Source organism: Danio rerio, chromosome 17 (genome assembly GCF_049306965.1).
Source record: "Danio rerio strain Tuebingen ecotype United States chromosome 17, GRCz12tu, whole genome shotgun sequence".
Taxonomy (NCBI): Eukaryota; Metazoa; Chordata; class Actinopteri; order Cypriniformes; family Danionidae; genus Danio; species Danio rerio.
Window position 1 is genome coordinate 35,614,155 of NC_133192.1, and position 14,017 is coordinate 35,628,171.

General features: G+C 38.9%; 1 protein-coding gene across 4 annotated transcripts in view; it reads right to left on the reverse strand.

The window, feature by feature from the left end:
• LOC137488123 (uncharacterized) overlaps positions 1-10,884 on the reverse strand; it is a 590,350-nt gene extending 579,466 nt beyond the window's left edge. The window contains exons 1-3 of one of the 4 annotated variants that reach the window (XM_068214614.2): positions 10,183-10,884; positions 9,986-10,080; positions 6,709-6,794 (exon numbers count right to left, since the gene is read on the reverse strand). In XM_068214614.2, the coding sequence (XP_068070715.1) occupies positions 9,993-10,080; positions 10,183-10,859 (765 nt within the window). In that variant the 5' untranslated portion in view covers positions 10,860-10,884 and the 3' untranslated portion in view covers positions 6,709-6,794; positions 9,986-9,992. Of the gene's footprint in view, positions 1-6,233; positions 6,803-9,985 lie in introns of those variants that run through there. The other 3 variants (XM_073927785.1, XM_073927784.1, XM_073927786.1) reach the window with 3 other exon arrangements.
• Positions 10,885-14,017: the final 3,133 nt, after the last annotated feature.

Genomic DNA, 14,017 nt, shown 5'->3' on the forward strand with positions numbered 1-14,017 from the left:
GTTTTTAGTCATTATTTGTTATTATTCACATGATTTTGATTTATTACTAGCAAATAGGTTCAACTAATGCCTAGTTCAGACTGTGTGATTTTAGCCCCGATTTTGGCTCGCCGATAGGTTTTGAGAAATCGCCGACAAATGCCTGAAATCACAGGCAAATCGCTGCTCGTGCACGTGAGTGACAATCACACAGTATGAACTATCAAAGACGCGATCTTAGAGAATCGCCGATGAGTCGCAGATGCCTGCGAGATATTTGGCATGCTAAATATCTGGAGCTGTCGGCGATTCAAATCATGCTGTGTGAATTGAGTTTTGACTGAAAATAACATCAGTGATCGCCTACAGCCAATGAGAGAGCAGCTTTCACTTGTGTGTGCGTGTGTGTATACCTGCTGCAGGCCAGCGGGAGGCTGGGGGAGAAGTTAAAAGCGCTCATTTTCGGTTTATTTGGACCCACGAAATGGAGGAAAAACTAGTGGAGGTTTGACAGGACTCTGTCTGTTTGATGTTTTATACAGAGAGAAATTAGTTTATTATCAACATTGAGGAGAAATGGCTAATTCCCTTAAAACCCAGGTGAGCAAACATGTACATGTTCTACCCCATTAAAGGCTTCTTTCTCATTATGTAGTTAATAACAAAAGATACACTACGTGTTTTTGGCTGTGAGATGTAGTTGGGACGAAGTTTTCGGCGATTCTTCCTATAGTAAAGTCATGCAATGTGAAAGTCCCTGTCGCCGATCCATCTTGCAGTGTAAACAAAGCAGCGACGAAACGCTAGCCCAGATAGTCATGCAGTGTGAAAACATCTGTGACACAACTACTTTGAAAATTATGCAGTCTAAACTCGGCAGAAAGCGCATTCAACTGGTGTGTAAATGAAACTGTATTGAACAGCTTGCCACATCATCTAATTCGAGAGTTGCGTTGTCATCAATGATATTTTCTGATTTACTTCTATAAGCAAGAGAGTTTGAGAAATACATTTGGTAAATTTGGTCATGTGAATGTACCTACAACCTTCTATTGTCAATATGGTCTGATTTGGACGCTTTGATTTAAAAAAGTATTTTATTTAACATTACAGATAATCTAAATTAGATTGCTGTCTTTAACTGAACTCTTCATTGATTAAACAGACTTATTTCATTGACATTATACATTTTTTATGAAGTTCACCCAAAATTTTTTATTTATTATTTAATTATTTAAAAATGTACTTGCCCTTAAAGACCCTGATATAAACCATTTCAAACAAAATCAGAGAACAAATTGAAATGAGGTGATATCAACTAAATATGGTTAAAAGAAATTTAGCCAGGAATTTAGTTCCCCAACAGGCACACGTCATGAGACGTTATTATTAGGTTACATTTTGGTTGTGACGTCAGGTAACCAAAATTCAATTTCTAGCCAGCGTCTAAGGACGTTATTTTGATGTCCAATAACGGTGTTGATATTTGATTGATTTTAGGTTGTGTTGGAAAGGGACCAAACTCAAACATTGATCCAACATCATATTGATGTCCAATTCAATCTTAAACCAACGTCATGTTGATGTCTAATACTGACATTTATTCATTATGTATGGCAACCAAAATTCAACATCTGATAGATGTCATAGTGGTAACGCCAAGTTGTAACATCATTAGACGTTGATATTTGGTTTATTGTTGGTTGGACGTTGGACTTGACATCAGACTTTCATTTCCAAACAAAATGCAACGTCCCCATAATATTGGGGTACAACATCAATCTGACGTCATATTGATGTTCTGTGCCTGCTAATCGTTTTAGTTTAAAACAGCTCCCCAAAGTTGAATTATCATTTGGTTTGAGGCAATTACACAATTGGCGGGTGTGTTCTGGAATGTTCTCATTTTTAGTGGTCAGACAGGAGACAGCATTTTTTCAAAAACATTGATACTCTTTTCAGGCAATCCTCCATCCTTGTGGCGCACATTCTGAAGTATGAAAAATGCACTAATCTGTGCTCCACATTTGCAGAATAAAAGGAGCAAACTTGACATCATTATTTCTAATTTCATCAAGTGGATGCACATCTACTTTAATTTTTATACATCAGTTTTACTAAACTGTTCTCACAGCAACCATCGTTGTTGTGTTTATGGGTACATGTTTAAAACCCACCTACGAAAACAGTCATCATTATCATCGCACATCCTATTCTAACTTATTTTTAACGTATATCCACTACTTCATGTTAATAGCCATGTTTCCATCCACCTATTTTTATGAGCATTTTGGATATGTGCATAAAAATGTGCATGAATTTACAAAATGTGCTTAAAAACATGCGAGTAAATAAGTAGGATAAACTTTTTTATTCTGTAAGAAAAGATGTGCATAAATTATGGTGGAAACACTTACTGAAGAAATATGCGCTTAAAAAAAGTCATGTGATTTTGTTATAGGAGATCATGTGATGATAAAAATTTGTGTAAATGGACAAACCAGCAGGCTGAGCACACTTTAAAACATCTGAAATGTTTTGGTCTTTCTAAAACACCCTCACCATTTCAGTATTAGTGTTATTATATTATTAAAGGGGTGGTCCACTATGATATCATATTTTAAACTTTAGCTGATGTGTAATGTAGCTGTGTGAACATAAACAACATCTCTGAATGTAAAAAGTTCAATACAAAGGGAGACCTTGGTTTTTACAGAGTTAGCTTAGCAAAGCCCTCAATGAACGAATTTTGGGGACTACAAAAAATACTTCCACCCCCTGTGAGATCACAAAAGTTCTTTTACTGCGCACACAAACTGCGCAGGGCCGTGGCCAGAGGCGCTGTAACGTAATAGCAGAGATGACGCTAAAAATGCGTCCAAACACTGCTGTTTCCACAGAACTTCATCTGTTCCTCTGCATATTCCGGATACATGTGAAAGGCGTCGTGTAATGCGTGGAGTAAAAAAAAATACAGGTTAGCTTACCTGACTCGTGGTAGCAGCAGGAAAATAAATCAAGGCTCACATAGGTAGCGTCCCACATCTTGTGCTTTATTCTTCTGTCACGATATATTACAGAAAATATCTTAATCCGAGCATCAGCGAAAAAGAAAAAAAAATTCCTGTGCACATGCGCTTGTTGCAGAAAGTTCAGACATTCACACACACACACATAGACGCACACACACAATGGCAAACGCTCTTAAAGGAGCCGCACCCCATTTTCACTCAGACACTTGTCAGATTTTATTTTAGAGAGCAGGCTGGAGGTTGACTGTTTACACAGCAGAAAAGCGCGTGCTTTTACAGGCGTGACGTGGAGACGATCCGCGAATAGCAGCACATTATGATGATGACCAATCAGAGTCACTTAAGGGCGGGCCTTTCAGCGGAACTAGGAAATATGACAGTCGTTTACATGTTAGCTGAGTAGCTGTGTATAATCAAAAATGACGTGATTTCCTTCAAGTGAAACATGAGCACACATTGCTTTGCATCTTATAAACACAGCCAAGCCTTAAAATTACATTCTGGACAACCCCTTTAATTACCTCCAAAACTCTCATGTCTCATGTCTTCAGACGCCGCCACGTGTTCATTGCGTGTCGGCATTGTCTCCTGAGGCGCAGGTCGTTTATTAAATAAGAAAACACTTCTCCTAACACAGCAAATTTCGTTTTTATTGTTGATTTTTGATGCCAGTTAATCAGGAATTGACATTTTTGTTCTCTTTGACTGCTTTATTCACACGTCTTTTATGCAATGTTCCAGTTTTGTGCATAATTGAATTCACATTTTTGTATACTTGTTTGACAAAAAGATGATATTACGTTTTTTTTTTTTTTTCTTCTTCAATACGAATTCGTTAAAAGCAGAAAGTCCCTTCATGTTAGAACCAACAAACGTGTGTTTACATGTGCCACCTGCTGGTGCTTATGCAATTTTTGTACCATGGAGAGGTGGGATTGTTCGGTGCTGTCAACAATTAATTACAAATCAGATTTATGTATGTGTGTGTGCGTCACAGCCCAAATTACAGCTGTTGGAAGTGTGTTCAGTTCCCTGTGGTGGACTAAACAGAACAGCGTTTCTCTGAGGTTTTTCTGAACACGCGGGTCACACGCTGCTCTCATTAATTAAACCACAGCACACTCTGAGCAGGTATTGAACCAAATTGCCATTTACAATTATTTATTAAATTGACCAGTGAGCCGCATGCGCTTGTGAAAATAAGCTCCCTCGACCCAGCAGGATGTCATGATGTTGTTCTTGGAGGCTCTCAGAAGAATACTGTTATCAGAGGACTGCATCTGCTGTCTGGTGCCTCGTGAGTTCCTCTGTGCTTTGATTCCGGTGCTGATAAATTTGGGCCTTACTGTAAACATTGCCGATGATGTTTCTTAAAGTTGTAGCTCACATGAAGTAAAAAAATTAAAAAGGGCTTTAAATTAGTGTGTGTGTGCATGCACTTGTCTGTCTGTGTGTGATTAATGTTAGTCTCAACAATTATGGCTTGTTTTCATTTTTAGAACTAAATAAAACTATTAATAAATTAGCAGTTCACCCAAAAATTGGATAATTGCTACAAATGTGCACAGCCTCAGGCCATTCAAGATTATTCCAGCCACATTTTGATATTTTCAAACTATGTGAAACATTGAAGTAGATTTAATTGCATTTTATATGCTTTCTGTGGGTATAAAATCACAACATGAGGCGTTTTTGGTCATAACCATTCTTAAATCATGATACGGTTAAATGTAGAAGTTAAATAAAAAGTAAAATACAAAATGATTGTGCACATGAGCAATATCACACAAGTAGCAGTGCAATATGGCTATAGAGAGTGCAATAGTCTATAGAGATTTCCCAGTATTTCTTTGTTGCAATCAAAAAAATCACAATAATTAACCCCAGAAATCCAAAGCAAAGCAAACACTACCAGACTATGGTATAAATACTGCACTACAACATACAAAAGAGATAGAGATCAACCTAGAAAGTCATTTACTTGTTTTATGATGATTTGATCAGCTGTAGTTTGAAATTACACTGAGTTTTTCTCCTCTAAGGGCTTATTGTGCGGTCTTTGTCGCCATCTTGTGGCGGAATGTCAACTGACTTTGCTCTGCTCAGTATGACAGGCTGATGGATGTCGGTGTGCTGTATTTCCGAAATTATAAATATTTAAAATAGGCACTATCCTTTAAATAAACTGCATAGTTGCAATCTAAACAACTAGTCTCGACTAAAAAGCCTCAGAAGTACATAATGTTCTCCAATAGTTGCAAAATTTGTCAGACTGTACACTCTCAGAATAAAGGTATGTGAGCTGTCACTGGGGTGGTACCTTTCCAAAAGGTACACATTTGTACGTAAAGGGTCCATAATGGTACCTTAAAAGTATATATTAGTACCTAAAAATTTTAAGAGGAAAACTTTTGTACTTTTTAAGTACTAATATGTACCCTTGAGGTATTAATATTGACCTTTTAGGTACAAAGTTGTACCTTTTGAAAAGGTACCACCCCAGTGACATCTCTTCTTACCTTTAATTCTGAGGGTGTAGTGAGTTTGTTCATCTGCTGACACTCTATATGGGCGGAGTAATACAGAAGGGTGAGGAGGCTGTACGAGTGCTGCTGTTGTGGAATATTGCATGGCTATCAGCCAATCAGATTCGAGAACCAGACAAAACTGTTAAATAAACATATAAAAAATTTTTAAATGTAAATGTTAAACAAAAAGTAAAATACAAAATTATTATATATGCATTCATTCTTTCATTTATTTATTCATTTTTCTTCGGCTTAGTCTCTATTTCAAAGGTCGCCACAGCGGAATGAACTGCCAACTATTGCAGCAGATACCCTTCCATTCACACCCATACACATTCTTTCACACACACACACACACACACACACACACACACACACACACACACACACACACACACTATGGCCAATTTAGTTTATTCAATTCACCTGTAGCACATGTCTTTGGACTGTGGGGGAAACCGAAGCACCCTAGAGGAAACCCACACCAACAAGGGGAGAACATGCAAACTCCACACAGAATCTCAGAGCCCAGCCGGGACTAGAACCATTGATTTTTATGCCGTGAGGTGACAGTGCTAACCACTGAGCCACCCATTCTTGTCTTATAGGACAACTTTGAAAAACGATTTTGAAACAGTTTAACAAACTGCCAACTGGGTGAAGGAAAACTAAATATTTATATTAAAAATCATTTCAATTCAATTCAGCTTTATTTGTATAGCGCTTTTACAATGTAGATTGTGTCAAAGCAGCTTCACATAAATGGTCATAGTAATTGGAACAGTGTGGTTCAGGTTTTAGTGTTTAAGTTCAGTTCAGTTCAGTTTAGCTCTGTTCAGTGTGATTTAATCATTACTGAGAGTTCAAACACTGAAGAGCAAATTCAACGATGCGTAGCTCTACCAATCCTGAACCATGCGAGGCAGTGGCGACAGCGGAGAGGGAAAAAAAACTTCACCTGATGGGAGTGAAGAAAAAAAACCTTGAGAGAACCAGACTCAGTTGGGCACGACCATTTTAATTTCTCCGCTGGCCAAAAGTCTTGTGCAGAACTTCATTCGCCGTGGTTTATGCTGGAAGATGGCCTCAGCGAAGACTCGTCTGTCCCTGGAGCGTCGCTGGAATCAGACTCATGTTCTCCACTCCCCACAACCATCAGCGCAGCAGCAGCTCAGGATATGGCCTGGTCCCGGATATGGAATCCTTGGGATCATCACGTCGCTGGTCTTGGATCCAATCAGTGACTCCGCCTAATCTGAGGACCTCGGGATGAGTATCCCCAGGTGAAAATAGAGAATAAAGAGAATAATTAGCGTAGCTGCTGTTCATAGTGTATATAAGCAAGATGTAGGAGCCAGTGTGGAACCTGCTAGGTGATGCACTGAGTGTATGCTTTACTAAACAGATAGGTCTTTAATCTAGTTTTGAACTGGGAGAGTGTGTCTGAGCCTCGGACATTACCAGGAAGGCTATTCCAGAGTGTAGGAGCCATGAAAGAGAAGGCTCGACCTCCTTTACTTGATTTTGCTATTCTAGGTACTACCAGAAGCCCTGAATTTTGAGATCTTAAGGAGCGAGTTGGTTCGTAGCGAGACAGAAGGTTGGTTAGATAAACAGGAGCTAGATTATTTAGAGCTTTATAGGTGAGAAGTAATATTTTAAATTCAAAACGAAATTTAACAGGCAGCCAGTGTAAGGAGGATAAAATTGGGGTTATATGATCATATTTTCTAGACCTGGTCAGAACTCTGGCTGCTGCATTTTGCACTAATTGAAGTTTGTTAATAGAGGATGCTGGGCAGCCAGCAAATAGAGCATTACAGTAATCCAGTCTCGAAGTCATAAAAGCATGGACTAGCTTTTCTGCATCTGAGATGGATAGCATATTTCGTAATTTAGCGATATTTCTCAGATGAAAGAAGGCAGTTTTTGTGACATGGGATATATGGTTTTTAAAAGTTAGATTGCTGTCTAATATGACACCCAAATCTTTTATAGTAGAGCTAAAGCTAACTTTGTATCCCTCTAATTGTAAATTGAGTTGCGAGATCTGCTGTGTGCAAGATTTAGGCCCAATAAGTAATAATTCTGTTTTGTCTGAGTTTAAGAGAAGAAAATTGTTGGTCATCCAGTCTTTGATGTCTTTGATACACTCAGTTAGTTTAGAAAGTTCAGACGTCTCGTCAGGTTTAGTGGAAATATATAATTGAGTATCATCTGCATAGCAGTGAAAGCTGATCCCATGTCTTCTAATAATGTCTCCCATAGGTAGCATGTAAATTGTAAACAGTAAAGGGCCTAAAACTGATCCTTGAGGCACCCCATACTTTACTGGGCAGATTTGTGAAGGCTGTCCATTAAGATTTACAAACTGGTAGCGGTCAGTTAAGTATGACTTAAACCATTGTAGAGCCTGTCCCTGGACACCTGTAGACTTTAAGCGATTTATAAGGATATTGTGGTCAATGGTATCAAATGCCGCACTAAGATCGAGTAAAACTAATAGCGAGACGCACCCTCGGTCAGCAGCTAAGAGTAAATCGTTGGTTATTTTCACTAAGGCGGTTTCTGTACTGTGGTGAGCCCTGAAACCTGACTGAAACACTTCAAAAATATTGTTCGTCTGCAGAAAAGAGCATAATTGAGTGGAAACAACTTTTTCTAGTATTTTAGACATAAATGGAAGATTTGAAATAGGCCTATAGTTAGCTAAGTTGTTGGTGTCTAGTTGCGGTTTCTTAATAATAGGCTTAATAACAGCTAGCTTGTAAGAGTTTGGAACATGGCCTATAGATAAAGAAGAGTTGATAATGTTAAGAAGAGGTTCTCCTATAGCAGGTAGCAGCTCTTTCAGTAATTTTGTTGGAATTGAGTCCAGCATACACGTAGCTGGTTTAGAGCTATTTATAATTTTCACTAACTCTTCATGTTCTATGATTTTGAAGCAGTGTAGGTTATTATTATGATTTAATGAAATATTTACAGGATTTGGAGTATAAGCCGGTGCAGAAAGTTTGGCATCTCCTATTTTCTGTCTAAAGCCTTCTATTTTATTACTGAAAAAATTCATGAAGTCATCACTACTAATTTGCGGTGGAGTAGTTTGTTCCAAGGATGACCGATTATTTGCTAATTTAGAGATGGTGTTAAATAAAAATCTAGGATTGTTATGATTATTTTCTATCAGTTTGCGCAGGTGCTCGGTCCTGGCAGATTTTAGAGCCCTCCTATAGCTGGACATACTGTCTTTGTACGCAATTCTAAAGACCTCTAAATTAGTTTTTTTCCATTTACGTTCCAGGGCGCGGGTTGCTGTTTTGAGCGCACGAGTATGACTATTATACCATGGTATAGTTTTAATCTCTCTAGCCTTTTTTAATTTTATGGGTGCCACAGTATTTAGTGTGCTAGTAAAGATGGCATCCATACTGCTGGTTACTACATCAAGATCATTTGAGTTTGCGGGTGCATTACGAAATAGAGAGAGATCAGGTAAGTTATTTATAAATTCATCTTTAGTTGACGGAACAATAGTTCTACCAGGGCGGAGTATTGGAGCGGGTTTGCTGATTTCAGGTAAACATAGCTTATATAGTAAGAGGTAGTGATCTGTAATATCATCACTTTGTGGTATAATGTCTACGTCAATAACCTCGATTCCATAAGACAGAATTAGATCTAATGTATGCTTTAAGCGATGGGTTGGACCCACAACGTTTTGCTTTATCCCAAGTGAGTGTATTAAATCCATAAACGCAAGCCCTAATGTATCATTAGCGTCATCTATGTGGATGTTAAAGTCACCTACAATTAGCATTTTATCAGTTTTGACTAGTAAGTCAGAAATAAAATCAGAAAATTCTTTTAGAAATTTGACATAGGGTCCTGGGGGTCTATATATGGTGATTAAAGCGAGAGATAACATAGGTTTTTGTATAGTATCTGGAAGCTGAACATTAAGCGATAATACTTCAAAGGAGCTAAACATAAGTCCGTTTCTCTGTTTAATATTAAGGAAATCACTAAAGATTGATGCAACTCCACCACCACGACCAGTTTGACGAGCCTCATGTTTATATAAGAATCCTGGAGGAGTTGCTTCATTTAAGCTAATATAGTCATTTTGTTTCAGCCAGGTTTCAGTGAGACAGAGTGCATTAAGATTGTTTTCTGTTATTATTTCATTAATGATAAGTGCTTTAGGTGCAAGTGACCTGATGTTTAGGAGACCAAGTTTTACGAAATTTGTATTTTCACTTTCTACTGGTTTTTCTGGTTTGATTCTTACTAGATTTTTCCTGGAGCACACAGTACGTTTATTTCTTAATCTAATAATACAAGGAACAGACACAGTCTCTATAGGATTCGCCAGATATGCGTTACTGATGTTTAAGTGGGGTGAACAAGAGTCTAGGTGGCTATAGTGTGAATTTTGTGAATTTTTACCTGCTAGTCAGATGGTGCGAAGTAGTCTGGAGATGTTGTCCGACAGGAGTTCAGCTCCGGCTCGACTGGGGTGCAGGCCGTCAGGACGGAAGAGCCTAGGACGCTCCCAGAAAAGATTCCAGTTATTAGCAAAGAGCAATTTCTGTTCTTTACACCATGTTATTAGCCATTCATTCAAAGCTAAAAGTCTACTGAACCTTTCATTTCCTCGGCGGTAGGTAGGAAGCGGCCCAGAAACGATGATCTGCGTGGCGGGCGAGGTGCGTCGAACCGTCTCGATCAGGCTCCTGAAGTCCTTCTTCAGGATCTCCGACTGCCGGAGCCCGGTGTCGTTTGTCCCCACGTGGAGGACAACGGCACCAGGGCTCTCGGCAGCGCCCAGGATGGTTGGAATCTGTGTAGAAATATTTTTCACACGGGCACCAGGAAAGCAGAAAGTACGTACTTTATTACCTTTTGAGGAGGCGGCACGGACGTGACGAACGATCGAGTCACCGATGATGGCCACATCGGGACCCGACTCGCGGAGAGGGGAGAAGCGGTTCTCCGTGGAGATCTCGAACACAGGCGGAGACGTTCTGCCCCGGGATCTGGGAAGCACCTTGCGCGGCTGCACCCAGGCGCCGTGGTAGCCGGGTGTCGGCGTGAACGACGCCTGGCTGAGCCGCGCCCCGGGTGCGCTGGGCCTGGACAGAGAAGGACGCGGGGTTGAGGTAGAGGGAATGATGTGGTTGTAATTTCCACGTACCTTAGGTGATGAGACGGCCTTAGCATTAGGTACGGCTAGAAGCCGTTCCCGTAGCCGCGACCGTCTTACCACCAGCGCGCGGATCTGGGACTCCACTTCTTCCAGCTCCAGCTCCAACGCCTCCATCGATGCTTCTCCTGCACACAAGGACAGAGACGGAAGCGACAAATCATGAGTATATTTATTCAGTATCTTAATTAAGACATTTTTATAGTTATTTTATTATTAATATCTGTAGTAATTTTGTTTTTACGTTAGATGTGTCAAGAATTTTCAACATTTGTGAATGGAGATGAGACTGCACGATGGCGCAGTGGGTAGCACGTTTGCCTCAAGGCAAGAAGGTTGCTGGTTTGATCCTCAACTGGGTCAGTCATGTTCTCCCCATGTTTGCGTGGGTTTCCTCCAGGTCTCCGGTTTCCCCCACAAGTCCAAAGAAATGCGCTATAGGTGAATTGGGTAAGCTAAATCGTCCCTAGTGTACGTGTGTGAATGAGTGTGTAGGGGTGTTTCCTAGTGATGGGTTGCAGCCGGAAGGGCATCCACTGCGCAAAACATATGCTGGATAAGTTGGCGGTTCATTCCACTGTGGCGACCCCTGATTAATAAAGGGACTAAGCGGAAAATAAAATAAATGAATAAATGTGTTTGGAGACGAGACAAAAGACTGCCTTTATGAGTCTAATTACGCTCCTTTGACTCCTAAGTAAAAAAAGAACATTAAATTGCAAACAGTGTGTGTAAATGCTGGCAAAAAAATTTCATTTTTGTGTGAACTGTCCCTTTAATCGTACAGAATATTTACAAAACAGCAGCTGTAACTCTTTAGGAGGCAGAAGATGAAGTGCTCCGATGAAGGGCAACAATTTGCTCAAGCAGGAGTTGACGAATTGCCTCTAGAATAGGTTTTCTCGAATGATTAGCGTCCTGTCTGCCCGCAGCCTCAATTAACTGTCAGAGACCTCCATCTCTTCCTCTTTGTCGTTGGCATTAGTTTGCATGTTGGCTGCAGCGGCGTGTTTCTGGTCTGGGCTTTTAGCGCCGTTTTAGCAGCTGGGCTGATCTGATAGCTCGGGTGATTAAGAGGTTGCGCTGCCGCCACGACACGCAGAGAAATTGCAGCGCCGCTCTTATCTCTTCACACGTTAAACGTCTTTACTTTAACAGCCGCTCCTCGTCTCTCCCCCTCCATCTGTCTTTTTCCGCTCGAGATGCAGGACTATAGGATAGAGATTTGAAGGGAAGAGGGTACAGTATAATTCCTTCCTAAATCAATCACAGCTCAGTTACTGAATGTCAATGCTTGCTTAAGGTAAGCCTTTCTAGGCCCGGAAGCTTACGACTAAAAAGTGGGCTTGACTTTTATCATAGTCGTTTGTCAGGTAGTGTTATATAGGTAGAAATTTCCTGTCAGAAACATTAGCTTTTTACAAAGTCAAACCAGAGCCGTTTCTATTTATACTTATAGTTCCCCTTTGTGCTAATAAGTGCCTGTAGGCTATACGTGTTTATACTTCACATAGATGAATGTAGGTTTGTCTGAGAACTGAATTGTGGGATCATAGCCTCAGTTGGGAAATAAGAAACTGGAAGTCGTACTTGTAGTGTGGTTTTGACCTAATTAGCTTAAAGGAACCTTTGGGGTTAAATGCAAGGTAAGCTCTGTCATCTTATCTGCTACGTGCTGTCGGTCAGCAGAGAAATGAATTTCAGTTTGTTGCTTACTCTAATTCTCTCTTTAGTCTTCTTCACTGATTGTTCTCACCATAAAATATTAAAATATGAAAATTCACTCTTTGCTATTTGCTATTTTACATGTTTATGTCTTGTTATAAAAGATGTGTCTTTGCACTTCATTATTTTACACAATTCATTTGCCCTCATAATATGTCATCAAAAACTATAGGATTATATATATAGGAAAGATTCCTTCCCCCTCAAAATCATATTCATCATTTATGGTCACATGAATGTCTTTAGGGCGGGGCTAACAGTGTGTCTCTTCTTTTGTTCATTCATTCAATCTTCTTTAATTTTGTCATTTTCTTTTTCTTTTCTTTTTCTTTTTTTTCTTTTTCTTTTTTTTTTTAAGTGTGGAGTTATTTCTATCAAATTGTAAATAACATTGTTGTTAATTAAAGATAAGTTACATTTAATAAATACAGTTAAAATCAGAATCAGGGATATTTTCACAGTATGTCTGATAATGTTTGTTTTCTGGGGTAAGTTTTATTTGCTTTATTTTAGCTAGAATAACAGCAGTTGAAATTTTTTATAAACATTTTAGTCAAAATTATTAGCCCCCTATAAGCTACATTTATTTGATAGTTATACAGTAATTTAATTACTTTAACCTGCCTAGTTAACCTAATTTAAATGTCACTAAGCTGTATAAAATGTCTTGAAAAATATCTAGTAAAGTATTATTAAACGTCATCATGGCAAAGATAAAAAATCAGTTAGAAATGAGTTATTATGTTTAAAAATCTCTCTGTTAAAAAGAAAATGTGAAAAAAATTACCAGAGGGCTAATAATTCAGGGTGTTTAATAATTCTGCCTTCAACTGTACTTTCAATAAAGTTAAAGTTTATGCAAGAAAATTTGTTTTGTGTTATTTAAAAAGTTTGTTTGAAAACATTTTTTTTATTATTTTGATTGTCATTCTATCCTCTCAATGGCATCTTTGTTTTGAATTTAGACGACACATCATCTGTAAATTGTAGAACAAAACTAAAATAACTTTTTACTAATCTTATTCCAATCTAATAGATTTGATTAAACTAGTAAACTTCTAAGTACTCTCTTTTTTATTTTATTATTTGTTTTAATTTATTTATCTTTTTAATTAATATTATATTTTTTCTTTGAAAACTTTGGAAATACAGCGATTCTGTAAACATTTAGACACTGTCCATGTGCTGATAGTGCTGTTTACAACCCAGGCTTCTTCTTTAAACATATGTCCCAGTAGCTACATTTTTTTTTAGCAGTTTTTGTTTTCATGAATCCACCAGAAGCTGCTGCATACGCTTTTTCATATCTCAAATTTCTCCCGAAAGTGCCATTCATGCCTGCTGTTCTCGCATAAATCCACCAGAGGGTGCTGTCATCTGAACGATCGACTGACCCACCCTCCTCCTTCCCTAAACCCAACCCATAGTGTTTTTTTGTAAAAGCACTGATTGACTTGAACCTCGTCATTGTGTTCAACTCCTCTTTTTGTCTCAAGTCCGCCAACGTACATAGTAAGCTAGTGGACAAACTGGTAACATCGGGGAAAGCC